This window comes from Oreochromis niloticus, linkage group LG10, assembly GCF_001858045.2.
Source record: "Oreochromis niloticus isolate F11D_XX linkage group LG10, O_niloticus_UMD_NMBU, whole genome shotgun sequence".
NCBI lineage: Eukaryota > Metazoa > Chordata > Actinopteri > Cichliformes > Cichlidae > Oreochromis > Oreochromis niloticus.
In genome coordinates, this window is record NC_031975.2 from 33337261 (window position 1) to 33364822 (window position 27562).

The 27562-nt window shown below is 43.3% G+C and overlaps 2 protein-coding genes across 6 annotated transcripts; one reads left to right on the forward strand and one right to left on the reverse strand.

Annotated features, from left to right (window-relative positions):
- Nucleotides 1–297: 297 nt before the first annotated feature.
- LOC102078965 (GTPase IMAP family member 7) lies at nucleotides 298–26455 on the reverse strand. 4 transcript variants are annotated; one of them, XM_019363605.2, is made up of 4 exons: nucleotides 7549–7608; nucleotides 4994–5851; nucleotides 747–1586; nucleotides 298–528 (listed from the first exon to the last, which is right to left on the reverse strand). In XM_019363605.2, exons 2-3 carry the CDS (start codon nucleotides 5028–5030, stop codon nucleotides 748–750), a joined length of 876 nt encoding a protein of 291 aa, XP_019219150.1. In that variant the 5' UTR covers nucleotides 5031–5851; nucleotides 7549–7608; the 3' UTR covers nucleotides 298–528; nucleotide 747. The 4 variants fall into 4 exon arrangements, with proteins under 4 accessions (XP_019219150.1, XP_005461825.1, XP_025766864.1 ...); XM_005461768.4 differs by lacking the exon at nucleotides 7549–7608 and adding an exon at nucleotides 26415–26455 and having other exon boundaries at nucleotides 298–1586; nucleotides 4994–5125; XM_025911079.1 differs by having other exon boundaries at nucleotides 298–1586.
- LOC102079134 (GTPase IMAP family member 7-like) lies at nucleotides 10578–16882 on the forward strand. Of its 2 annotated transcripts, none has more exons than XM_005461770.4 (2): nucleotides 10578–10673; nucleotides 14291–16882. In XM_005461770.4, exons 1-2 carry the CDS (start codon nucleotides 10655–10657, stop codon nucleotides 15118–15120), a joined length of 849 nt encoding a protein of 282 aa, XP_005461827.1. In that variant the 5' UTR covers nucleotides 10578–10654; the 3' UTR covers nucleotides 15121–16882. The 2 variants fall into 2 exon arrangements, with proteins under 2 accessions (XP_005461827.1, XP_005461828.1); XM_005461771.4 differs by having other exon boundaries at nucleotides 14294–16882.
- Nucleotides 26456–27562: the final 1107 nt, after the last annotated feature.

Below are 27562 nucleotides of genomic sequence, written 5' to 3' on the forward strand. Positions count from 1 at the left end.
AGTGAGAACCACAGTTATCCACACGTGGAGGAACCAGTGCTGATATTCCAGTTTGTTTGACGGTCTGAAGAATGTTTGTGTGCTAAATATCAAATTAAAATCAGGAAGGAGGAAAACCCTTTTTCACAGAGGTTTGCTGCAGTATGTTTATGAAGTAATCACAGTAATAAAGATAACAGTATTTATAAACACGTGAACACATTATATACCAACATTTATTGATATTTGCATCGTTGAAGTGTAAATAATTTATTAAGCTTTAAAGTTAAAGAAAATATTTTATTGTTTTCAAACTTTGCATTTGTGAACAGTGTTTTATTTTTAATCAGTTTGATACCATGTCAGCTCCTCCTGAGCAAAGCTGCTGCTCCTCCGACCCACTCTCTAAAGTCATGGTAGTCCATCTCAGCTAGCTTGGGGAGGAGGTAGGTGGAGGAAGAGGCGGTAGCTGGGATAGGCAGGTGTGGCAGTCTCTGTGCAGACCACTGTCCCTGAGACCTGGACCAGCATGAGCGGGTGATGAGTGAACCGTTTGTGTTAAATGTGGAAAATTCAAGAAAATGTTTTACTTAAGAAAAAGAGGAAAAAGCTCGTTACCCAGGAACCAAAGATGTTCAGGAGATCATGTTATACAGCTCTTAGATGATGTATTACACAATATGATGATTACTGTGGACTAACAGTTCTCATGAGGGCCATTAATCACATGACCAGTAATTATCTAAATGTGATCAAATGTTCTTTACTTTATTGTGTGACACATTTTTTCTCCTTTGCTGCTACGATTCCTGCTCCCACTGCTGCTCCCAGTGCTGCTCCCAGTGGACCTAAGATGCTCCCAAAGCCCGCTCCTATCCCGGCACCCTTCAGGATCTTGTTCTTCGTCTCCGCCCGTCTTCTTGCTTCATCTTCTCCCATGGCTGGATTTTCTTTCAGAAGTCGTTCCATCTCTTCTCTGATGGCTTTCTCAGCCTCCTGCAGCATATCATTGGTGTAGTGTGTTCCTCCATTTCTCTTAACCATGGTGTTGATCTTCTCCAGCAGCTCTTTGACCTGAGAGCGATCCTCACTCTTGTTGTTAAAAACATGATATCTTCCTCCACACTGATTGATGAAGCGATGCAGAAACCGATTTCCACTGATTGATTTGTCGATGTCGCCTCCGTTTTGCAGATTGTCTCCATACGTGAACAAGACTATGGTGTAACACGCTGCATCCACTCCAAATATCTTCTGAAGGATTTTCATCGTTTCTTCTTCTGCTTTTGTAAACCTGCCGATCTGGATCACAACCAGGAACACGTGAGGACCGGGAGCAACAAAGGAGACGCATTTAACGATCTCCGTCTGCACCTGCTCCTGAGTCAGTATGGTGTCAAACAGACCCGGAGTGTCAACTACATCCAGGATGTGACCATCCACCTGCCCTGTTACTTTGCGACACCCAACTAGTGATGAAGAAAAAGAAGTTATAGACTCAAAGGCTTTTCTTCCTAAGATGGTGTTTCCTGTTGCACTCTTCCCAACTCCAGTTTTCCCAACAAGCACAATCCTCAGGTGTGGGAACTCATTCTTCACTGTGTCTGCTGGAGAACATAAACAGATTATGACAGTTAGTGGGACTCCCAGGTCATTACACACGTCATCACACAGGCTCTCTCCGGCAGCATGTCAATGTCCCGCTCCCTCCCCTCACTCAGGATGGCCCCGCCCCTCCCTGAGCCTGGTTCTGCCGGAGGTTTCTTCCTGTTAAAAGGGAGTTTTTCCTTCCCACTGTCGCCAAAGTGCTTGCTCATAGGGGGTCATATGATTGTTGGGTTTCTCTGTATTATTGTAGGTTCCTTGGCTGAAAAGATTTTACCCTGTTTGGAACGTTAAATACTTAATCACACATCTCATTATTTCCTCATTTTAAGTATAGACACTTTCCACAATCACTGCTCAGCGTAAGCTCGGTCTCCCCTCGCTGTTTGTCACATGTCTACAGAGGGAGACCTTGTGTTTATTTTGAAAAACAAGCCATTTATTGGAGGCTGGAAAAATGTGAGAAACAAAGGCAAAATAACAGGGAAAATAAAATAAACTTAAACCTAAACAGAGAAAAACTAAGCAAAGATCCAAGTAGCAAAGAATGTGGGAAAAACTACAGACCATGACGAGATTACCAGACACGGGTAGGATAAAGGACGAAGGAAGACTCAGGACCTAAATACACAGAAGGGCAATGAGGAAAGTGGAAACACTGGAGGAACACAGCTGATACAAACGAACGTGACACCACAGGGGAAAACTAAACACACTGAACATGGAGGCACGAGAATATCAAAATAAAACAGGAAACACAGAGACATAGACTGACACATGAGCTTGACACACGACGAGAGGCCGATGAGAGAGACATGATGGGTTGAGGAGACATGGAACGACACACAGGAAGAGGAGACAAGACATCTCGACAAGACAACAGGGAAATGGAAATATAACTGAAGAATTAAGAGAACTCGATACTCAAAAAAATAGAAAACCCAAATATTACAACACACCAAAAAGCACCATGAACTCCAAAGGCTGGGTCACATGACACCATTCTTCCAGCTGATCCAGCTGTTGATGTGCTCTTACAATACAAAGCTGACCATTGTTGTGAACTGGCTCTATATAAATACACTGAATTGAACTGACAGTTTGCAGTATGCAGATTTAGGGATGTAGTGACCATTAGCCACCTTCTGTGCACATCAGGAGGAGATATAAGACACTGACTCAGTGATCCACCTCAGCAGGATCTACAGCGAGGATATCATGATGTCATACACACTGGGTAAGTGTGGGTGAATAGTTGCAAAGAGAGCGAGGGTGATCTGGACTGCAGGGGTGATCTACCAGTGGCAGGATACAGGACATACAATTAAACAGAAACATGACCTTTTTTTGTAAATGTGAGCAGAAGAGATATTTTAAAACATTTTTCACTCTGCTGCTGAAATGAAAATTAAACAGTTGAAATGTCGTCAGAACACATGTCTAACTTCTCTGTAGTGATTGGCCCGTTCTCCCCTTCCACAGCTGTGACCTGCTGTCATTGTTAACGATGTCCTGTATTTAGGTCCTCTCCTGTGGGCATTACAGAGCGTCTAACCCCGAATCGTCAAAGAGATGCGTTGGCTCAGTGAAACAGCATAAATGGGCGATAGGTGAGGAGCACTGCACAGCTGGACTAAATGATCGACTCGATCTCTGGGGAAACAAAGAGAAGGGTGGGAGTGATGAACTGACTGGACACATGTGGGGAAAACATGTGGAAGAAGGCACAGGTAAGACTACTGTGGGCGGGGCATACAACTACCAATGGTGGGAAAACCCATGGTGTGGGAAAATCATCTGAAATACCTCCTCTAAATGCTCCAAAACAGAACCTGAAACTCATTCAGCTGAAGAATGACATCAATGCAGGCTTCTGAGGTATCTGGAATAGATTCTGCTTTCCTGTAAAACTAACTGGAATGAAGAAGCTTGCTCCAAGCTTACAGGAACCTACAGTCAAACTGGCTGAACAGGATCGCTCTCTGCATCTGAACATCAAAAGATTTCACCTGAGCTCAGTCTCAATCAGGTAAAAGCTGTGGACAGCAGTGAGCATCAATCAGTTTGTATTCCACAGTAAAAAGAGTAGAGTTTGGTCTTTACTGTCTGTGTGTGGTTCAGGTTTCTTCATGTCAGAACACCAACAGCTGCTCAATGTTGGGTCGTGACCTTACAATATAAACAACCTGAAACTTTATATTGTCAGGTCACGGCTGCTGACACCAACCACGGTCTTTACAGTTTGCTAAGTAGAAACAATAAAAGCCTTTGGTTCCTGCAAACCATGTAAAATAAATCTGTTTCCAGCTCTGCGTGGTAGGGCTGGGTATCAATCCAGACTTCTGTATTTGATCTGATCCGATTCATTTTGACCCAGACACTCAGAAATATCATAATTCTGATCATTTATCAGTACTGACACTGAGACTTGATCAGAGCTGTGAGCGTCACAGCAGAGGCCTTTGTGTCAAAGTCACTGAGGATCAAACAGAAACACATGAAGCAGATTTTCCTGTTCTGGCTTTTTATAGCAGATAACCTTAAAATATTCAGCAGTAGAACAAAAACTGAAGAAAAGCATCAATCAACATGTGAACATGACCTGATGCTGCTGAGTGAAGCAGAGTTACAGAGGTTTGATTACAGACACAGCTGAGCAGTCATCTTATAAAGTTTACATTTCCTCAGTGTTGAACAGCTTTCCTGTCAGAGGCTGACAGCACTGAGCACAGCAGCAGACTGGTGCGTGATAAACAGAGAATAATGCAGAAAACAGAGATTTGATGGTAAACTGGTCTCTGAGTGCACTGAGAGAGAGAGCTGAGCAGGAAGGGTGATTTTATCGTGGTGGAAGCAAAACAGCCAAAGTCAGAGAGAATTAATGACGATGTTTATCAAATGTGAAGTGTAGTTTGATCTTCTTTTTGTTGGTTCGGTCAGTTTTGGTCAGAGTGATGAAACCTGCAGCATCAGAATCAGTGAGCTGTCGGCTTTCAGCCCTGATGGCGTGTCTGTGGTCGTGCTTTGGGATGAATGATCCACGCTTTGTGTTTATGGATTTGTGTGGAATCCATTTACCTGCTTTTTTTTTTGCTGTTTTAGCTGTTTGATGTTGTTTTGTGAGGTTTAACCTGAGATTCTGGCTTTTCTGATAAAAATACATTTATATTCAAAAATTGATTCCGGATTTATTGAACTGATGTCATGTTATTCAAACTAAAATCGGAAAATTGATTTTTGGAAACCCACCCCACATATATATATAGACACAGGACATAGAAATAACCAATCACAGTTCAGTTTAACACATAGCTCTTCCGTTTCTTTTTCCCTTTTTATCCAGATTTTATGTTATGATAGAAAGTTTGTCTGAACAGTAAATCAGAATAAAAGTTTTAAATGTACTTACGAGCTTTGGTGCCGGCCATGTTTGTGCTGTTCAGCATCTAAAAAGCTTTGCACCGACACCTTCCTGCTGCTGCTCTGTGCTGTACCGCGAGGACGCCGTCACATTAAGTTGTTAAAGTTGCTGCAGGGCAGCCTGGAGAGTGAAGAGGGCTGTCATTGGTTTACCAAGCACACAGTCACAATGTAAATAACCTGCAGGCCTAATATGTCACTTTTAGGGAATATTTAACCCTGGCTGTGAACCAAAAATGAGTTCCTGCTTCTAATTCCACAACATGCAACAACAACACTCCTGCTGTCACATCAACACTTAGATGCTGCAGGGCAGATTCCAGAGAGAAACCACTGTCATTGGCCAGCCACACAGTGATGTCACAGCCTAAATATTTACTAACATGATAGTAAATGAGACTGAGTTATCAAACAGACAGCTGTTCTTTCAGTGTCAGCTGACCCCTCAACATCTATGTAACCTGTACTATACTAATGTAGCATGCAAAATATACCCTACAGTTTCCCAGAATACATGGAGGTGAGCACTACTATCTATTCATATTTGCGTTCTGGCATCAGTTTTATTGTCCTTTGCTTAATTCCCAGACAAAGCGACGTGTTCAGTGTTTTCTCTACATGAGGAATATCTGTCGTTTAAAAGATTTAATTTGCTTCTGCAGTTGAAGTTACAAGTTTACAGCGCTGGACCTCAGTGTGAAATCAGCTGTGTGCTTCACACAAAGGATGACCAAAAGAAAAACAAGTATTATTATGACTATCTTCTTCCAGAAGTGATGTGGCAGTCCTGCCGGATCTTCTCCTCTCTCTGTTCACGTCTGACCTCGCCTCGTATCTGCTCCTCTTCCTGGAATAACACAGAGAAGACACCTTCCTTTCTTACCTAGTGTATTGTCTGTCTTTGTTACTGTTTGTTTATACTGGAGCACTGTAACCAAAAATAATTTCACCTAGGGATCAATAAAGTATTCTGATTCTGATTCCTGCCTAGCCTTGATTATTAAGAGTATTCTACTGAGTCTACTCATGGACATTCTGCTCGGACTCCCTTGGCCCAGAAAATATCATCCTGACTTTAACCAGTATGATCCCAGATAGCAAGACGACATTGAATCTATGTTGATTTTTCATCCGAACCGTCATATATGGTCGGGGTTGAAATGCCAATGTTGTAACAACATTGAAATACTGTGGTAAACCGACGGTCTTACTATAGAGACGTTGTAACGATGTTGATTCACCGTTGTTTTTTTGTCATTGATATTTGATCTATTTATACTCGACCAGGTGACAACAACAACGTCGAGAAAACGTCTATTTATAGTTGACGATCATTCGGCTCCGGTCACCATCAAAAACCATCGATTTGCATTAAATTGCATTGCAACTGATCGGGTATAAAGTACCAGAGAAAGTAGATTTATTGATCTTTTATTATCAATGACTTGGTCTAGTTCACCAGCTTTAAAAAAAATCGTGTCTACGTGCAATTTATGTATAGTTGACCGGGAAATTAAAGCAGCGATCACTTGGACTATTCCGCAGCACCCCTCTCACATTGGTACATCCCCCCAGGTATTCATTGTCTTCTACAGTAGAGCGGGACATTTGATTTACTCTCAGCGGAATTGACCGGAGAAGGCATCAGTTCATGCACTGCACTGGCCTGCACCACGATTAGTATAAGGTAAGAATGAATGATTTTTTTTTCCTACTCGTTATTTCCATGTTTGCATTTGAATAACAGTAAAAAACTCGTTAATGTTGTACATTAACGAGTTTTTTTTACTGTTATTTATGTTGCTCCCACAAAATGTGGGAGCCCGAAATTGTGTCTACTTCTTGCAATCCGGCAACAAATAAATTGCACTGCGAACAAAGTATATCAACAAAGAAAACATTTGTTTCATAATTTCTTCGTTATATTCCCTTACAAAGCTAGCTTTAACGCTTCGAGGTTTCCTTTGTTCTTGCCGTGGCCTCGGCGCTTGAACCAGACTTTCGCTCTGTAGTTGCTTAGTACTACAAAAAATTCTAAATCTGTGATATATGATTGATAAACATAAAGTTAACTGTATAAACTTGTTCAATGACTTTGTTACTTTTGAGGGTTAGATATGTGTAACCAGCAGTGTTGGGAAGGTTACTTTTAAAATGTATTCCATTACAGAATACAGAATACATGCCCCAAAATGTATTCTGTAACGTATTCCGTTACGTTACTCAATGAGAGTAACGTATTCTGAATACTTTGGATTACTTAATATATTATCATGCTGTTTACAACTATGTGAATGTACTATTGCTGTGATTTATTACTGTTACTGAAGGTCCGCGGCTCCGAAACGTAGTAAAGGGACCTCTGGCTAATACGGTGGGTTCCGTGTCGGGCTGGTAGCCGAAAACTAGCTTTACTTTGTTGTCTGGGTCAACTTTGCTTGCGGGAGACAGACAGAGGCGCTGAAAGGCTGCTCCAACATAACTTATGTTTTCAGGAGGAAAACACGAACACAGTGTACAGTTGAGTCTTAATAGCTTACTTACAGCTGGGCTCGTCAGGCACTCTTCTTGGCTGCAGTGGTTATTATTATATTTACATGCTTCCAGCTCCCGTTTTTGCTCCGTGACAGCTCGGACTTTTCCTTTCTCTCCCTCCCTCGCTCACAGACACATAACGTGTATGGCAGTCCATTCTCCCTGCAGCACGGACTACACTGCCCATGATGCTACATTCTTTAGGGCCATGCCTGTAGCATTCTGCCTTTTAGCTTAGCACAACAACAACAACAAAAAAGCGCTCTCTCACCCAGGAAACACGCAGAGAGAGAGCGCGTCACCCTGTAACCATGGCAACCGTAACGCTGCCGCCTGGAACAACATTACGTAGCTGTCAAACAAACCCAAACAGTCCTGACCCGCGACAATATGAAACAGGGAAGTACCGCCGTGTAATCCATTTATTTCAACAAAGTAACTGTATTCTGAATACCACCTTTTAAACGGTAACTGTAACGGAATACAGTTACTCATATTTTGTATTTTAGCCCTTGTATGGTGTTCAGGTCTGTGAGACCCATGCCATTTAGAGGCCGTTGCCCCTTTAGGCAGTATATACCATCAAAACCTGCAAAATATGGTATAAGGATATGTACACTTGATTAGAACTGATTTTATTTTTTTTTATAACATTTTATTGACAAAAAACGAGAAGCACATTAATCCATAAATGTGACTGAACAAAGGTAAAAGGAAAAAATTAACCATGTTTGCTGTTCACATGGCTCGTAATTGGGATAAAGTAAACATCTGTTGAGTAATTTAACATAAAATTGTTTGATAGTGTTAATTGGAAAGCCAAAACTCTAGCGCAGGGGTCGGCAACCCGCGGCTCCGGAGCCGCATGCGGCTCTTTAGTTCTTATACTGCGGCTCCGCGTGGTTTGGGAAAATAAATTAGAAGTATTTAGCTGAAGTGCATTTTATTTATGTTTAGTTCTTTTTTTAAAAAAAACTTGTAGTTCTATATTGGAAGATTGTTGTGATTTTGAAATATAAAAATAAAATTATATATATATATATATATATATTTTTTTTTCATCGCTCAAAATAAGCGTCACACTCGTGGAAGCCGGTGTACCCGCCGAAACGCCGTGCATTTATCGAGACTTTCAACCCCAGGTAGGCCAATTATGGATCTTCGGATCCACATTATGTCGGCAGCTGTTCTCCACCATGAACTATGTTAAAGACAAACACCGCTCACGCCTCACAGATGACAGCTTACAGTCCTGCGTAAAGATGAAAGCCCCGATTTGCAGACGCTGTGCGCAGAGGTTCAGGACCAGAAGTCTCATTGTAAACACATCACGGCAGACCCGACGATGTTTGCATGAACGCGCTTTTCAGCATCTCTTTATTGACCACTTTTCACACACGGTTGCTGTACGCATACAGCCGGCTGTAGCTTTGCAGCTCACAGCCCGACAACACAACAGCAGAGAGCTAAGGCGGCGAGGCGCGATTGCGGGTGCCGCTCAGGTGCGTCCGACTCCCATGCAGCGGCACTGCAGACCACGCCCCGCCACACACATTAACCAGGTAAAATACATATTTAGGCAGAATTTTGCAAATATCTATTTTTTTTTAGCGGCATAGTGCTTTTTTTTTCCAATTACTTTTTAAAAAGGTGGCGGCTCACAACAGTTTTTGTTTGCTACATGGATCATTTTAGTTCAGCTGGGTGTCTTTGCTTTTGTTATATTTCTTTAAGAGTTCAAAATGTGTTCATTACATAACTAAAATGTAATTTTCTCTGTAGCACTTCATGGATTTCATAAGCAACACACCTTAGTTGCTCTGTGGATTCTTTTAAAAAGCAGTTAAAAACTTTCTGTTCAAACAAGCCTTTTGTTGATCTACGTATTTTATATTCTTTACATTATTTACATTAGATCTTTTACATTGTGTATAAAGTCTATTGATTGTATTGTTTATTTTAATATTTGTGTACAGCGCTTTGTGACTGCCTGTCTGTGAAAAGCGCTTAATAAATAAACTTTACTTACTTACTTTAGTTGTTCACACAAAGCATAAAGGTAAAAAACTATATACACAGTGTTATCTTCATTTTAGATTTCAAAAAGTATTTGCAGCTCCCAGTGTTTTCTTTTGCGTGGAAACCGGGTCCAAGTGGCTCTTCGGGTGTTAAAGGTTGCTGACCCCTGCTCTAGCGGGTCCACCAGACCCATGAACACTGGCTGAGTAACAAAAATACGAACACCATACAAGGGTTAAATACGTAACGGCGGTACATGTATTCCATTACTCCCCAACACTGGTAACCAGTATGATGTGTATGCATGTTGCAAACCCCTCTGCACTTCAACATGTCAATCATGATAATTCAGTTCAGTAAAGCACTGAATGAAGCTTTCAACCCTTTAAAACACGGAGTGCCAACTCTTTCATGAGCACATCACAATGTGTATATAAAAATAATAAAAAACATTTCATTCACTTCATTTAATAATTTTATTCCTAGGCAAAGTCATCTATGGTGGTAATCCACCTAATAAAAGCTTCTTTTTATAGTTTGTCTGGAGTCCTGCATCTGGGTCCTCTTCTGGGCCTGTTTCATCACCAGTTTGTTCCCATTTGTTCAATAAATCTATGAAAACGACATATTTTCTAACAAAATATAAGAAATTAGGAGTGACTCAAGACTTTCCCACGATGCTGGACTTCAAAGTCCTCAGAAGACAGTTTTCATAGTATGAACATGAATTTTGCATGGCTCCATTAAACAACAGAATCTGTGATTTGAGGGGTCAGGTGGGGCTGATGGATTTCCCACAGAGTGACCTGCCGTCTGTCTGATACCCAGACTAAACCAGGGTAAGATTTCCTCTAAAAGAGAAATGTCAGCCTCATTCTGGGACTGCAGGTTGTTTAGGTTGTGACATCACTGTGTGGCTGGCCAATGACAGCTGGTTTCTCTCTGGAATCTGCCCTGCAGCAACTTTAACTAAGTGTTGATGTGACAGCAGGAGTGTTGTTGTTGCATGTGATACAGTTGTATTAAAGGAAGGAACAATCCTGTCAGTACAGCACAGAGCAGCAGGAAGGTGTCGGTGCAAAGCTTTTTAACAAACATGGCCGGCACACAAGCTCGTAAGTACATTTACAACTTTTATTCTGATTTACTGATTAGACTAACGTTATATAATAAATGATAACAATTTAAAAAGACCTACGTGCTAACCTGAACTGTGATTGGTTATTTCTGTGTCCTGTGTCCTATGTCTCTTGTCCCGCTGTTGTTTTTATTGTGAAACATTTGGTTGAAACTCCAAAACCTGAAATATGTGCTCCATGCAGTGCTGGAAACAGATTTATTTTACATGGCTTGCAGGAACCAAACCATAAAAGACCGCGGTTGGTGTCTGCAGCGGTGACTTTATGACAAACTGATTTAGGAGATTTATTTTGATGTTCATACAGTAAACCTGTTCAGCCAGTTTGTGGTTAGCGTTCTCTTCCTTGTTGGTACAATGATGGAATGGTTTAGGATTTTTCTGATGTTGAACGTGGACATCCAGCAAACTCAACCAGAGGTCAGCGTGTTCAAAGCTTACAGGAACACCCAAGAGCTGGATGACAGCACAATTAGAAACAGAGTGAACAAGTGGAGCTGGTTTGGAAAGGTTGCAAGACCAACATGGATATTGTGTTTTCTCCATCATGAGCAGCAGCACATTTGGAGGAAACCAAGCACCTCCACGGCGGTGGAGGAAAAATGATTTGGGGTATTTGCAGTAACTGAGTGGATGTCTGTCCCACAGCTAAAGCTTGGACCAAACTGTGTCATCAACAGGACAAAGATCCAAGCACAGCAGCAAATCTCCAACAGAACAGCTGAAAAACAAAAGAAATGAGCTGCTGCAGAGCTTAGAACGCTTTGCATGAATGAATGCTGCAAACCTCAATGAGCTGAAGCATCTCTGTGAAGGAGAGTGAACTAAAATGGCTCCGCAGAGATCACACAATGATATCACACTAAAACATCACTGCTGTCAGAGTCTGACTGCAAACTGTGTGGAGTTAGAGGTGCGGACCCAAAAGCAGACACTTAGAGACGAAGCTATGACTTAATGAAACGCGAGCTGTTTATTAGAGGCTGGTAAAAAGGCAAAAAAACAAAAGGCAGATGGACACTGAGGCAAAACTAACTAGAACTAAACTGGGAGAAACTAAATACTAAATTATCTCTAGATATGTAAAACCCAATAACTGAAAATGTGTACCTTCTTTTTACCATGACTATAAAATTTGAGATCTGGATTTTTATTGAGCATCTGTAAAGTACATAGGAAAAAAAGACAAAAAAACTGCATAATGTGGAAAGAAGGAACAGACTAATCAGTATGCAGAAATGAAGGGAACCTCTGTCCTCCACAGCTCTCGGCTGGAGAAGCCCCTCGTGTGCCTTCTCCACCTCCAGCAACGGCGGGAAAGGTTCCTCCCGCGCCCTCCATGTGCTGACCTCCAGCTCGGGCTGAGCAGGTGGGTGAGCTGGTGGTGAGCCCAGCAGTTGCTCCGCAGCCCTTGTCCTGAGAGCAGGAACAGGCGCAGGCCTCGGCTGGGCACAAGCCACTCCCACTCGAGGAGTGGGGATGAGTGCGGGGGCATGCTGCGTCCTGGCTGGTCACAACCTGGAGGCCGGCACAGGTGCCGAAACAGTGTGGACATCAGCCGCTCCCATGCAGTTGAGGGATGCCAGTGGGGGTGGCGGCAAAGTCGACCAGGACCGGGGCTGAGCCACCAGACTCGCAATCTGCTGCGTGCAGCGTTCAACCAGGTCCTGCAGTTCTTCTCGTCGGCGTTGCAACACTGCCTCCTGCTCCCGCTGTGTGGCCACCATCTTGGCCACCATGTGGGCCAGCTCCTTCCCCGGCTGACCCAGCTGCAGATCTGCTGTGCCCCCGTCCTGGGTTTCAGCACCACCGTAAGATATCCACAGCATTAACTTTATTTACACACTTGGTTGCTGTTCACAGACACACACGGCTGCAGTTTCCCAGCTCAGCCTTCCCTGCTGGACCGCCGACCACGCCCTGCCACAATATATTTATATCCCCTTCATTTATATCCCCTCACATGTCAAATTGGTCCTGGGTGATTAACCAGGCAAAGAGCAATTCAAAAGCTCCTAGGAGTAAAAGACCTAGGGAACAGTTCACTCTGCCCGGGGACCTGGTAACCCACCAGGTCCCCAACCTGGAGCCATGCCCAGGGCGGGTGCCCGAGGGTGAGTGCCTGGGTGCTGGACCTTAGTCCATGTAGCGTGGCTGGGCGCAGCCCGAAGAAGGAACATGGGCCCACCACCTGCAGGAGGCCATGTAGTGGTCAGGTGCAATGTGTGATGGGCAGCTGAGTGTCATCTTTCCTTATGCGCCTAACAACAGTTTAAAGTACCCGACATCTTTGGAGTCCCTGCGTGGGATGTTTGAGGCTGCTCCAGCTGGGGACTCTGTCCTCTTACTGGGAGCCTTCAACACTCATGTGGGCAATGACATTGAAACCTGGAGGGGCGTGAGAGGAACGGCCTGCCAGATCTGAACCCGAGCTGTGCTCTGATACTGGATTTCTGTGCAAACCACAGTTTGGTTACCTGAACTGGCCAACTGCAGATGGCCCCGCCCCTCCCTCCTTGTTCATAGGGGGTCATATGATTGTTGGGTTTTTCTCTGTATGTATTATTGTTGGCTTTACCTTAAAGCGCCTTGAGGTGACTGTTGTTGTGATTTGACACTGTATAAATAAAACTGAATTGAATTGAATTGTCCATAATAAAGACCATGTTCGAACACAAGGGTGTCCATAAGTGTACATGGCACCATGCAGTGTGGGTTGTTGTTGATGCTGTTAACTTTGATGGAAGAAATTGCCGGGCGGTGGAAGGAATACCTCGAGGACCTCTTTAATCCCGCTGGTACGTCCAGCAGAGAAAGCAGAGTCTGGGGATGATGGGGACAGCTCGTCCATCACTGGGGGCGAGGTCACAGCTCCTCCAAATCTGAGGCTGTGGTCCTCAGCTAGAAAAGGGTGGAGTGCCCAGTCCGGGTCAGGGGCGAGATCGATAAATTGCTACCTCTGTACCGGTCTGTTGTGGTGAAGAGAGAGCTGAGCACAAAAAAAAGCTCTTGATATACCAGTCGATCTGTGTCCCTACCGTCACCTGTGGTCATGACTTTTGGATGTGACCGAAAGAACGAGATCGCAGAAACAAGCCAGTTAAGGTGGTTCGGACATCTGACTAGGATGCTTCCTGGGCAGAAGAAAATAGATGGATATTTTTTTATTTGTTATATTGGTTAAACTTATACCTGATAATATTCTGATCAGTTAATATCAGCAAAATCACATATAAATCACTATTAAGCAATTTAATCCCATCAGCAACAATTGTTGCTGTTCTAACCCCCGATGACATTAAAAAAATTAAACATATTGTGGTGGAAGTCTAAGGAGTAAAATGCATGCACTTATTTTGCAGGGAAAATTTGGGATTAAACAGGTTTTAATACTGTTCTGTGTTAAACAATTAAAACATACTTAATCATTTCTCTTATTCAGAATCATGTATAATGATGGGCCAGAGACACAGCTCTTATCTTTATATTCCTGCAGCCACACACAGACACTAATCTGCCAAGATTGAAGCTGAATCATGTCTATGTACACAAAATCCACGCTACCCACTAACAAGATCTATTTATCTTCCTCAGCAGATGCAGATGACCTCCACCTGAGGTTGGTGCTGCTTGGGAAAGCTGGAGTAGGGAAGAGTGCAGCTGGAAACACCATCTTAGGAAGAGAAGCTTTTCAGTCTTTTTCTTCTTTTTCTTCTGTAACATTGGAGTGTCAGAAAGAAACAACCCGGGTGGATGGTCATACACTGACTGTAGTTGATACTCCAGGTCTGTTTGACACCACCCTGTCTGAAGATGAGGTGGTTACACAGATTGTTAGATGCATCACCTTTGCTGCTCCTGGTCCTCACGTGTTCCTGGTTGTGATCCAGTCGACCAGATTCACAAGTGAAGAAGAAGAAACGATTAAAATTCTTCAGAAGATGTTTGGAGAAGATGCAGCACGTTACATTATGGTCTTGTTCACGTATGGAGACAATCTGCAAAACGGAGTCGACATCGACAAATCAATCAGTGGAAATCGGGCTCTGCATCGCTTCATCCGCCAGTGTGGAGGAAGATATCATGTTTTTAACAACAAGAGTGAGGATCGCTCTCAGGTCAAAGAGCTGCTGGAGAAGATCAACACCATGGTTAAGAGAAATGGAGGAACACACTACACCAATGATATGCTGCAGGAGGCTGAGAAAGCCATCAGAGAAGAGATGGAACGGCTTCGGACAGAAAATCCAGAGATAGCAGAAGAAGAAGCAAGAAGACGGGCGGAGAATAAAAATAAGGTCCTGAAGGCTGCTGGGATAGGAGCAGGTGTTGGATTTTTATTAGGACCAGTGGGATCGGCTCTGGGAGCAGCAGTGGGAGTTGCGGTTGTAGCAGTGAAACAAAGAGAATGTGTTATACTGTGAAAAATGTTGATATTTAATCACAATTTCAGAATTTTCTGTGAGTTCTTTACAACAAGGTTACTCGGTGCATTTGGGAGATGATGGGCATCATTATTAGTGATTGCTAGTTTTCAGATGACTGTCTGCAGTGCTCCTGATCTCAATATGTATGTTTTTAATGTAGTTGTATTTCTTATGTGTCAAAGGTACAGAAAATATTCTATTTTACATTTTTGATTTCTGTAAATGTAATTGCAAATTAATTCAGTCTCACACAAACAGGTCACAGAGACACAGATGGTGATATTAAATTTCTTTCAGGTCTTTGATGTCACCAGTGTTTTTTCATTTTTCTGTTGACTGTTTTTTTGTTAGGCTTGCATTTGGCTAGGGTCACTAGCATGAGTGACTTTTCTCACTTTGGTTCTGTAAATCACTATAATGAATCTGAACTGACACGACTCAGATGCAGTTGAAGTTCAGACTTTCAGTTTTGATTCACTCAAAGATTTTCATTAAAATCAATCAATCACCTTTATTTATGTGTGAGGAACTAAAGCATGTTGGGGCTCTAAAGTAATTGGACAAATTAAATAACTGAAAATAAAATAGTCATTTCTAACACTTGGTTGAAAACCCTTTGCTGGCAATGACAGCCTGAAGTCTTGGACTGATGGACATCACCAGATGCTGGGTTCCCTCCTTTTTAATGCTCTGCCAGGCCTTTACTGCAGAAGCTTTCAGTTCCTGTTTGTTCATGGGCTTTTCTGTTTGAAGTTTAGTCTTCAACAAGTGAAATGTTAAGAACTGACTTCAGCAAATCTCTGAGAAAATGGTGTAGAGAACACATGCAGAGCGCAAGTAGTCAGTTTCATGTGCATGATTATAGCAGTAAAGAAAAGGTGAGCATATTAGTGGTTCAGAGGGTTTGGAGATGGGACCAGAATATGTGCTGTGATATTATCACTCACGAGTGTGTGAGGCAGTCTCAGAGATGGCTGTAGTGGTCGGACGCAGGACAGACTTTAGGATTACCAAAAATCTTTGTAATAATCTTACAATTTGCCTTTTGTGCCTCGATGGTGTGCTGATAGTTATTCAAACAGTCTCTAACGCTTGGTAAGAAACAAGGAGCTTGGAAAGAATGGCGACTGGATTTCTTTACGTTTGTTGAAGACGTTTTATCTGAGAAACTTCTAAGAGCAAATGGTGCAGAGTCCCAGGTATTTAAGCCTTAGTGGGAGTGCCTCTTAAGAGGGCCATTGACCCGCTATTGATTATGAGCCTCATCACATGAGCCAAGGCTTGAAAAACGTGTGAGAAACTTGGCAGTTGTTTTTCTTTTCAAGCTCCTTAGATTACCATAACCTGGATGACTGAGACCCTCCACAGACATGGAGCTTTCTTCCATTTTTGTTCTGCTTCCCTGCGTTCCTGTCTGGCGGCATGAGTGACATTATTTAACCAAGGCTGAATTTTTAATTTATGCCATCTGCGTTTGAGAGGAGCAATTCAGTCCATAATGTTGGTGCAAGCTAAACTAAAGCATGCAGGTAGCTCATTGGGTGATTGGGACGAAGAGAAGCTTATTTAAAGGTGGCTAAAGGAGCTGAAAATTGGGGAGCAGTTTGAGATGTTATAGGGTAAAAAAAGCGGGGTCAGGGTTTGTTTAGAAGGTGAGTGAGGAACGGGGATACTGAGTAAAATGAGTTTATGATCAGATGGACAAGCATCAGTCACCTCTACAACGATCACTGAAAGTCTAGAGCAGGGGTCGGCAACCCGCGGCTCCGGAGCCGCATGCGGCTCTTTAGTCTTTATTTTGCGGCTCCGGGTGGTTTGGGAAAATAAATTAGAAGTATTTCTCTGAAGTGCATTTTATTTGTGTTTAGTTCTTTTTTTTAACTTGTAGTTCTAAATTGGAAGATTATTGTGATTTTGAAATATAAAAATAAAATGATATCTTATTATTTTTTTCATTGCTCAAAATAAGCGTCACACTCGCGGAAGCCGGTGTACCCGCCGAAACGCCGTGCATTTATCGAGACTTTCAACCCCAGGTAGGCCAATTATGGATCTTCGGATCCACATTATGTCGGCAGCTGTTCTCCACCGTGGACTATGTTAAAAACAAACACCGCTCACGCCTCACAGATGACAGCTTACAGTCCTGCGTAAAGATGAAAGCCCCGATTTGCAGACGCTGTGAGCAGAGGTTCGGGACCAGAAGTCTCATTGTAAACATATCACGGCAGACCCGACGATGTTTGCATGAACGCGCTTTTCAGCATCTCTTTATTGACCACTTGTCACACACGGTTGCTGTACGCATACAGCCGGCTGTAGCTTTTCAGCTCACAGCCCGACATACACCACCAACAACACAACAGCATAGATAGCACTGACGTTAAGGTGGCGAGGCGTGATTGCAGGTGCTGCTCAGGTGCGTCCGACTCCCATGCAGTGGCGCTGCAGACCACGCCCCGCCACACACATTAACCAGGTAAAATACATATTTAGGCAGAATTTTGCAAATATCTATTTTTTTTTAGCAGAATAGTGCTTTTTTTCCAGTTACTTTTTAAAAGTCAGGTCAAGGCTCCAACAGCCCAAAGGTGATATAAGGGTGGCGGCTCACAGCAGTTTTTGTTTGCTACATGGATCATTTTAGTTCAGCTGGGTGTCTTTGCTTTTGTTATATTTCTTTAAGAGTTCAAAATGTGTTAATTACATAAATAAAATGTAATTTTCTCTGTAGCACTTCATGGATTTCATAAGCAACACACCTTAGTTGCTCCGTGGATTCTTTTAAAAAGCAGTGAAAAACATTTCTGTTCAAACAAGCCTTTTGTTGATCTACGTATTTTATATTCTTTACATTATTTACATTTGGTCTTTTACATTGTGTATAAAGTCTATTGATTGTATTGTTTATTTTAATATTTGTGTACAGCGCTTTGTGACTGCCTGTCTGTGAAAAGCGCTTAATAAATAAACTTTACTTACTTACTTTAGTTGTTCACACAAAGCACAAAAAACAATATACACAGTGTTATCTTCATTTTAGATTTCAAAAAGTATTTGCGGCTCCCAGTGTTTTCTTTTGCGTGGAAACCGGGTCCAAGTGGCTCTTTGGGTGTTAAAGGTTGCAGACCACTGGTCTAGAGTGTCTCCCTGTTTGTGTGTAGGGCCATCGACAGACTGGGTTCAATTAAATGACTCCAAACGTTGTGGAAATTCCCCAACCAAAGGTTCTGAAGGACAACACATGCGGACATTGAAGTCATCAAGGATTAGCAGCTTGTCAGTGGTCGGCAAAGTCAGAGTGAGAAAATTCCAGAATGACATCTTTGTTACAATGAGGAAGTCTCCACACTAAAGCACAGAGTACAGTAAAGGCAGAGTGCTGTTCCTTCCAGACAGCACTGCATTTAAAGTCATCTCTGAAAACTGTTGGCAGGCCACCTCCATGTCGACAGGTCCATGACAGATGTGTGACAGGTGTGAACAGGTGTGGACATGTGTGTGACATGTGTGTGACAGGTGTGTGACATGTGTGTGACATGTGTGTGACGTGTGTGACAGGTGTGTGACATGTGTGGACAGGTGTGAACAGGTGTGGACGTGTGTGACATGTGTGTGACATGTGTGTGACAGGTGTGCGACAGGTGTGCGACAGATGTATGACAGGGGTGTGACATGAGTGTGACAGGTGTGTGACAGATGTGTGACATGTGTGTGACAGGGGTGCAACAGATGTGTGACAGGTGTGTGACAGGTGTGAGACATGTGTGTGACAGGTGTGTGACAGATGTGTGACAGGTGTGAACAGGTGTGGACATGTGTGTGACAGGTGTGTGACATGTGTGTGACAGGGGTGCGACAGATGTGTGACAGGTGTGGACAGGTGTGAACAGGTGTGGACATGTGTGTGACAGGTGTGTGACAGGTGTGGACATGTGTGTGACAGGTGTGCGACAGGTGTGCGACAGATGTGCGACAGGTGTGCGACATGTGTGTGACGTGTGTGTGACAGGTGTGTGACATGTGTGGACAGGTGTGAACAGGTGTGGACGTGTGTGACATGTGTGTGACAGGTGTGTGACAGGGGTGCGACAGATGTGTGACAGGTGTGCGACAGATGTGCAACAGGTGTGCGACATGTGTGTGACATGTGTGTGACATGTGTGTGACAGGTGTGTGACATGTGTGTGACATGTGTGGACAGGTGTGAACAGGTGTGGACGTGTGTGACGTGTGTGACAGATGTGTGACGTGTGTGACAGGGTGCGACAGATGTGTGACAGGTGTGAACAGGTGTGGACATGTGTGTGACAGATGTGTGACATGTGTGTGACACACCACACACCTTGTTTTGATTATTTTAAATGGGGGAGAATCCCAAACTCAGAGCGTGGCACCAGATAAATCTCCAGATGGTGGCACCTACACCTCTGGTATTTCTGTCCAGTCCAGTTGAGAGACAATGAGAGACTGTCCAGACGGATGGAATTTGCAGAAAAAGTTTGCTACAAAATGAGTAGACAGGCAATGTGAGAGCAATGTTGCATGGTTCACAGTACTGAGGCTGTCAGTTACTGAAGCCCGTTTCCATCATAGCGACTCAGCCTACCACAATGACTACTGATTACACTTTGCCAGCTTCACCTGTCCTGTTAGTAAAAGAACTGACCCTGAATATCCAAAAAGGACCAGGAGCAGTATATTGCTGCTCCTGGATATACTGCAGTGGATATACTCAGGTGAGTGATGTACTGATTAGACACAGGTGTGGATGAAAACAGGTGAGACTATTTAAGGCGGGCAGCCAGTTATCAAGGAGAAAAAAACAAGAAAGGAAGGAGGTAAAGCCTACAGGAAAACACAAGGAACAAAGGTTACCAAAATAAAACAGGAAATAGCTCAAACTGTGATACCAGGAAGAGAACACTAACCACAATTTACTCCAAGTTTACGAGAACTGACAGTCCAACCAGCAGAACAGGACTACTGTCTGTCACAGTGACTGTGTTTATTTATTCATCCATGTGTTAGTCTGTTAAGCAGAAACACTGACAGGCTGTGGTTGGTGTGCATGTAACCCTGTGTCAGATCACTCTGTTCTCACCACTGCATGAACCACAAACAATTCACGTGTTGGTGCTTCAAATGAATAAAAAGCATTACAAAGCCATAGAGATTAAAGAGACATAGACTCAGGTCACAGGAATAACTCATCACAGCTCAGGTAAACAGGAAGCTCTGCAGTTTCTCAGTTTCTGACATTTATTGTAGAAAGTTTGTCAGAACAGTAAATCAGAATAAAACTTGTAGATGTACTTATGAGGTAGTGAGCCGGCCATGTTGGTGCTGCTCAGGGTTAAAGCTGTGTTACAGGCTGTATCCCAATTCAGGGTCTGCAGCCTTAAAGTACGCAACCTTAACGGTCCACAAGGGCCGGGTACTCAAAGACCGCTAACCCCGGAAGTGCGAGGCTTGGAGGCTTGTGAAATTTGACGGTCCAGCCTCCGTCAACCTGGGCAGCGCTGTATGACACACTGGAAACCTGTCATAAAGCTTTGTTTGACAGAAATGAAGGAGAACATATTTTGTTCATTTGTTTGTTTGTTTCTACACGAGCTCTGTGTGATTTAATAAGTATCTGATGCTGAGACCACAGGACTGTAAAACATGATTGTTGGGCTTCATATCTGTACTGAACAGTCATTTAAGATTAGCTAGTAAATAACAATTAGTTAATGGTAAATGGCCTGTATTTATATAGCGCCTTTATGGTCCCTAAGGACCCCAAAGCGCTTTACATACCCAGTCATTCACCCATTCACGCACACATTCACACACTGGTGATGGCAAGCTACATTGTAGCCACAGCCACCCTGGGGCGCACTGACAGAGGCGAGGCTGCCGGACACTGGCGCCACCGGGCCCTCTGACCACCACCAGTAGGCAACGGGTGAAGTGTCTTGCCCAAGGACACAACGACCGAGACTGTCCGAGCCAGGGCTCGAACCGGTAACCTTCCGATTACAAGGCGAACTCCCAACTCTTGAGCCACGATCGCGATTGATCATGAGACTAAAGTCAGTGTAAATATAATATGGCCAATATTATAGTTATTATATTAATCATGATTAAGTATTACAGCAGTGAGTTTGAACTCTCAAATCAAATCACTTTTATTGTCACATCACAAGTGCAGGTACAGCACATGTGAGTGAACTCCGTGTCAAATACTGAGCTTCAGTAAAGATTCAAGTTGCAGTTATTTATATTTCCTATCACCTTAAATCTTCACTCAAAGACACTCAAGTATCTCTGACAGTGTATATACAGATGTATTATATATAAGAGACAAACATTGTTTGTTTAATATGTTGCCATTACTAAATTTGGCTCAATGCTTACATATATGTGTAAAAAGCAAATGTACGAGCTGTGATAACTGTTTCTGATAGAATGAAGATCAGACTGATATATGAAATATTCCTTTATTGGGTCATAAAATCAGAGCATGTCATAACTGCTTTAAGTCATACAGAATAGATATCAGAGCCTTAAACAGGCTGACTTCTGCTAAATGGGTCAAACTGGGCAGAAAGTCTACAAACACATAACATCCTTATAGAATATGATGTAACACTATAGATCAACTTAGCTCAGAATATATAAAGCATATAAACAATTACAGCAATATGATGCAACAAACACAGCAGTGCTACTAATCCAAAATACTCAAAGCTTCATAGAACTGAAACAAACATTTATTTTTAGCTCCATTCTGCTGCTGATACATACTTTAGGTTTCTGAATATTAAACTTGTTGCTGCCTTTCATAGTGTGTAACTTGAAGGCCCTGAGTACTTTCTCCCACACTGAAAACACTGGGATGATAACATTATTTGAACATTACCTAATAAGACTGATTCAGGACAGACAATTAGTTATGTTAAACTTTCCTAGCAGTCCTTCACAAACAGGGAACAGTCTGTCTATTCTCTCCATCTGTCAGCTGCTGCTGGCTCTTCCTCCTCCTCTTCCTCACACACTGCTGAGTTTGTCCTGGTGGATCATCAGGGGTGCAAAGCCTCACAGATGATGTGCAGCAGTGGCTCCCTCAGTCTGTCCTCACTCTGGACACTTGCAGTCGTCACACATGGAAATCAAATGTGTGATAAGCTGCAGGATTCAAACACAAGTGTAACTTATAAATACATGTTCATACTTTTATTCCACAATCAGAGAGAAAGAAACAGAGAGAGAGTGCAGGACAGACAGACAGGTGACAGTCTCAGGTGTACACACTGCTACAAAACAGCACAAGAGAAGGAGGATTTAGTGTTTGTGTTATTACGAGTGCTAAACAAGAAGAGTTCCCAGATGGTCCAGTGGACACATGTGTGACTCCTGTGATTAAAGCATCTTTCTTTCAGCTTAACGAGTGAACCGTCAGCTCGTTCAAACACACGTTAAAGTCCGTTTGGCTCCACACCACCGAACAGAGGCAGCAATATAACATAGCTAACATTAACAGTGCAGTGAATCCTGCTTGTGCCGTCATATTCAGGACTGCAAACCGAGCAGCATCACTGACTTTCAGCTTGTTGTGTTTGTGGATATATGACTGACTTTAATTATCCATAAAATCGTCACATTCTCTGTAAGATTAAGGTCGACTATATATATATTTAGAAGTAGAGGCTTTAAAACCAAGTTACCGCTGAAAGTACAAACATCACTAATGTCACATAACTTTGTCGACATGTGGCCAACAGTAATGTTTTAATGTTCTTAAACATTCGCACATAAATAAGTGACATAATATTCAGTACTTACTTTTGACAGTTCACCCTTTGGCCGCTCCCTTCTGCCGTATTTTGCAGCAAAATTATCCACACCCACCGCCGCGCTATGAATTGTGGGATATAAGGGACCACGAAGCGTGCACTGGACCACGCTTGATATTTGGGGAAATCGACGGCACATTTGGAGTATGCATTTGAAGTGCACTTTGAATTGGGACAGCCGTCGTCGCGTGGCGGTGACGTACTCGCACTCAAAATGTGTACTTCAAGCGTGCAGTCTCTTAATTGGGACACAGCTCCCTCTGATGATGTCACAGTGCACAGATACAACACTGCTGCTGTTACTAAGTGACTGCAGGGTAGATTTCAGAGAGGAGAGATCTGATTGGCTCTCGACACCAACCAGGTACAGCCTTCCTCGAGAGCGACAGTAAACATGTTCGGTCAAAAATGATTTATGGATGCTAATTAAACTTAACCTCAACATTACAACTTTATCACATTTTATTTATTTAGCTGTTTCAAATAATAGTCGAAACTTTGAAGACAGCAGTACAATCATAAGTTACACACACATTAGCAGCACATACACATACAAATGCATACAAAGTTACCCAAACAAAGCTTACTGAAAAGTTTGCATGTGGAAGATTAAGTCTTAGGTTGTTTCAGGTGCATCAAAAGTTAGCTCATGTTAGCTAAAAGTTAGCTAACTTGTGCTACTTTTTCCTCCAATTAGGTTGCTAACTTGCAACCTCACTTGAGTTCTAAACCACTAAGTACATAGAGTTTTACCGCTGAGCAGTAAAACTGAAGCTGACGTGACTGTGGGTGTCAGTCTTATTGAAACCACAGTTTGGAACAAGTGATTTCAACAAGTGAAATCACTTGTTCCAAACTGGTCCTGGCTGTGGTTGATACTCCAGGTCTGTTTGATAACAGATGGATTGAGGAGCAGGTAAAGGCAGAGATCAGTAGATGCCTCTTCTTTGCTGCTCCTGATCCTCATGTGTTCCTGGTTGTGACCAAGGTAGACGGATTCACCAAAGATGAAGAAGAAACTGTGAAAATCATTCAGAGGATGTTTGGAGAAGAAGCCGCAGGTCACACGATGATCCTGTTCACCCGAGGAGACGACCTGGAAGCAGGTGGAGTCAACATGGATTCATTAATGACTGAAAATCTACGTTGCTTCATCGATCAGTGAGGTGGAGGATATCATGTTTTAGACAACAGAAGCAGAGATCCTGCTGAGGTCAGAGAGCTGCTGGAGAAGAGAAACGGAGGAGGCTGCTACACCAGCAAAATGTTCCAGGAGGCAGCGAGAGCCTCGAGAGAAATAAAAGTGTGACATTTAAAGGCAGCAGAAGACGAGGAGAGAGGGCAGCGAGAGCGAAGGTCTGCTTTACACAGTGACACAAGACGCTCACTTGACCCCACAGACGCTCACCAGACCCCACAGATGCTCACTTGACACCACAGACACTGAACTGACCCCACAGACACAACTCCAACCCCACAGACACAACCCCACAGACACAACCCCACAGACACAACCCCAACCCCACAGACGCTCACCAGACCCTACAGACACTCACTCGACACCACAGATGTTCACGAGACCCTACAGATGCTCATCTGACCCCACAGACACTCACTTGACACCACAGACACTGAACTGACCCCACAGACACAACTACGAACCCACAGACACAACTCCGACCCCACAGACACAACCCTACAGACACAACCCCACAGACACAACCCCACAGACACAACCCCAACCCCACAGACGCTCACCAGACCCGACAGACACTTACTCGACACCACAGACCCTCACGAGACCCAACAGATGCTCATCAGACCCCACAGACGCTCACTTGACACCACAGACACTTACTCGACCCCACAGACCCTCACGAGACCCAACAGATGCTCACCCTACCCCACAGAAGAAACCCCGACCCCACAGACGCTCACCTGACACCACAGACACAACTCCGACCCCACAGACACAACCCTACAGACACAACCCCACAGACACAACCCCAACCCCACAGACGCTCACCAGACCCCACAGACACTTACTCGACACCACAGACCCTCACGAGACCCAACAGATGCTCACCCTACCCCACAGACACAACCCAAAGTTCTTTATTTGGAGCACATTTCTACAAGAAAGATAAGTTACTGAAAAAGTGCTTGTGCTTAAAGTGCGTTGGCACTCTTTGGCAATACTGTAGGCAATATTAAACTTAATCATCATCTCGGCTCCTCTGACGACCTGTTTGCTGCTGCCTGCTGCTGAAAGGCAGTGGGGAGAGGGGACACTTGGGCATTTATCACAGCATATAATGTGTTTCTGGATACACTGCTGCTTTTTCAGCATTCAGAGATTGATGGCTCCGTGTCAGAGCTGGCTATGGACGGATCAGGCCTTAACCAAAAAGTTATCAATAGTTCTTTTCATCTTTTCTTATTACCCACAGCTACATCCACTTCTGTCAGGCCTAGGCTGCTCACTAGGGCTGGGTATCATCACTGATTTCTATAATCCATTCGATTCGATTCAATTTAGCCTCAGACAGTCAGAAATATTATAATTCTGATCATTTATCAGCACTGATACATGTGAGACTTCATCAGAGCATCACAGCAGATGCCTTTGTGTCAAAGTAACTGAGAATAAAACACAGAAAAACATGAAGAAGATTTTCCTGGTCTGGCTTTTTATAGCAGATAACCTTAAAAATATTCTGCAATTTTGCATAATTTTAAAAAGTTTAAATTTCTTCAGTATTGAACAGCAGAAATTAGGCTTTCTTGTCCGAGGTCATTTAAGTGAAAAAAGAAAAAGAAAAGAAAAAGACAGCGGCCGACAGCGCTGTAAACAACGGTAGACTGGTGGGTAATAAGAGAATGGATAATGCAGAAAACAGATTTGAGACGGGAAACTGTTCTTGAAGTACAGAGAGAGAGAGAGTGAGAGAGAGAGAGAGAGAGAGAGAGAGAGGGAGAGGGAGCTGTGCATGAAGTGTGATTTTTATCGTGGTGGAAGCAAAACAGCAAAAGTCAGAGGGAATTCATGACGACATTGATCAAATGTGAAGCGTAGTTTGCTGCTTCTTTTGCTGCTGGCTCGGCGAATTTTGGTTGGAGAGACAAAACCTGCAGCTCAGAATCAGCGCAAAAAAGACGGAAACACAGCGCGGACCCGACGCATCAGAATCACTGAGCTCCGACAGCGTGTCCGTGTTCAGGCCGTGGGGTGAGAAAGCCGAGAAAGACAAAGCTGATTCTGATGCATCGGGTCTGTGTTTACGTCTTTGTGTGGAGTCCGTGTGCCTGCTCTCATTTACTGTTTGGTGGTTGTTGAAATAGTTTTGTGAGCTTTAATCTGAGAATCTGGCGTTTCTGGCAAAACACAGTTATATTTAAAAGTCAACTCAGGATTTAATGAATCGATATCGCTTCATTCAAGCTACTCACCTCCCTCTATCCACCTGCACTTTCAAATGTACACACAAAGGACTACGGGACAACTACAGGACCACGGCCAATCACAGAGGTCCCGCCCCTGACTATCTCTAATTGGGACACACCATAGGGGCATGATGTGTGTCAGCTGTTGACCACACGGAGACTTTCAGAGTTGCCGAGACTTTTTTTTTTACTGGAACAGCTGCGACCAACTATGTTTTTTAGTCGCACCATTGAAAAATTTGGTCGCATTTGCAACCAGATTGGTCTCACTCTAGAGCCCTGCCCTCTGATGTTTCCACAAGTTTCTCTTTATTATCTCTAATGACGGTGAGAGCTCCTGTTCACACACGTCCAGCTTTGTTTCTCTGCCTGATGCTGCACTGAACAGTGTTTCAGCTGTTGTATTACAAATATTACAAATCTTTTGATGTGTCTATTTTTGTGTTGTTTTCATTTTTTGGAGTGTTAATTCATATCATATGCAACCATGTTAACAGACGTATGTCACAGTTTTATTTGTGTAAAAAGAAAACAACCATGAGCATTTGGGACGCCATTTTGATGCCATAGAAACTGATGTAAAGTCACTAACACAGTACCCACTCTTTACAGACACAACCCAGGACTAGCTACATGTCACTGATCTCCTGGGAGCCAAATCGTTTTGATCCAGAAAAACATTCCTGTCACGAGGCAGATACTACAGTCAGTTTTATATACCCTTTATTTATGGAGGTAAAAACTCCCACTGACAGTAAAAATGCCTTTTTCAGGAGCGATCTGGCCAACAGGGCTGCAGAAATGTGAAGAACATGGGCCTTCTGTAAGATATTTCAACTGATTATACAGGAGAACACAGAGGTAGTAAAATAACAGTCATATAAAACCTCTTCATAACTCATAACCAACATGAGCACAGACAGTAGACATATGTGTGTGGCGAGCACAGTCACATGACCTCACCCCTATCAAACCTCTGGGATGAACAGCCTCAAACATCAATGTCCGACTTCTCAGCGGCTCTTCTACACGAGCACAAATATCCTCCCATATTCAGAAGAGTGGGAGGTGTTAAAGGGGGAGGAGTTTAAAATGTGATGTCATAAAAGCTCCTGTAGGTGAAGTGTGACGCTGGTCCGGTGCTTTTCTCTTAC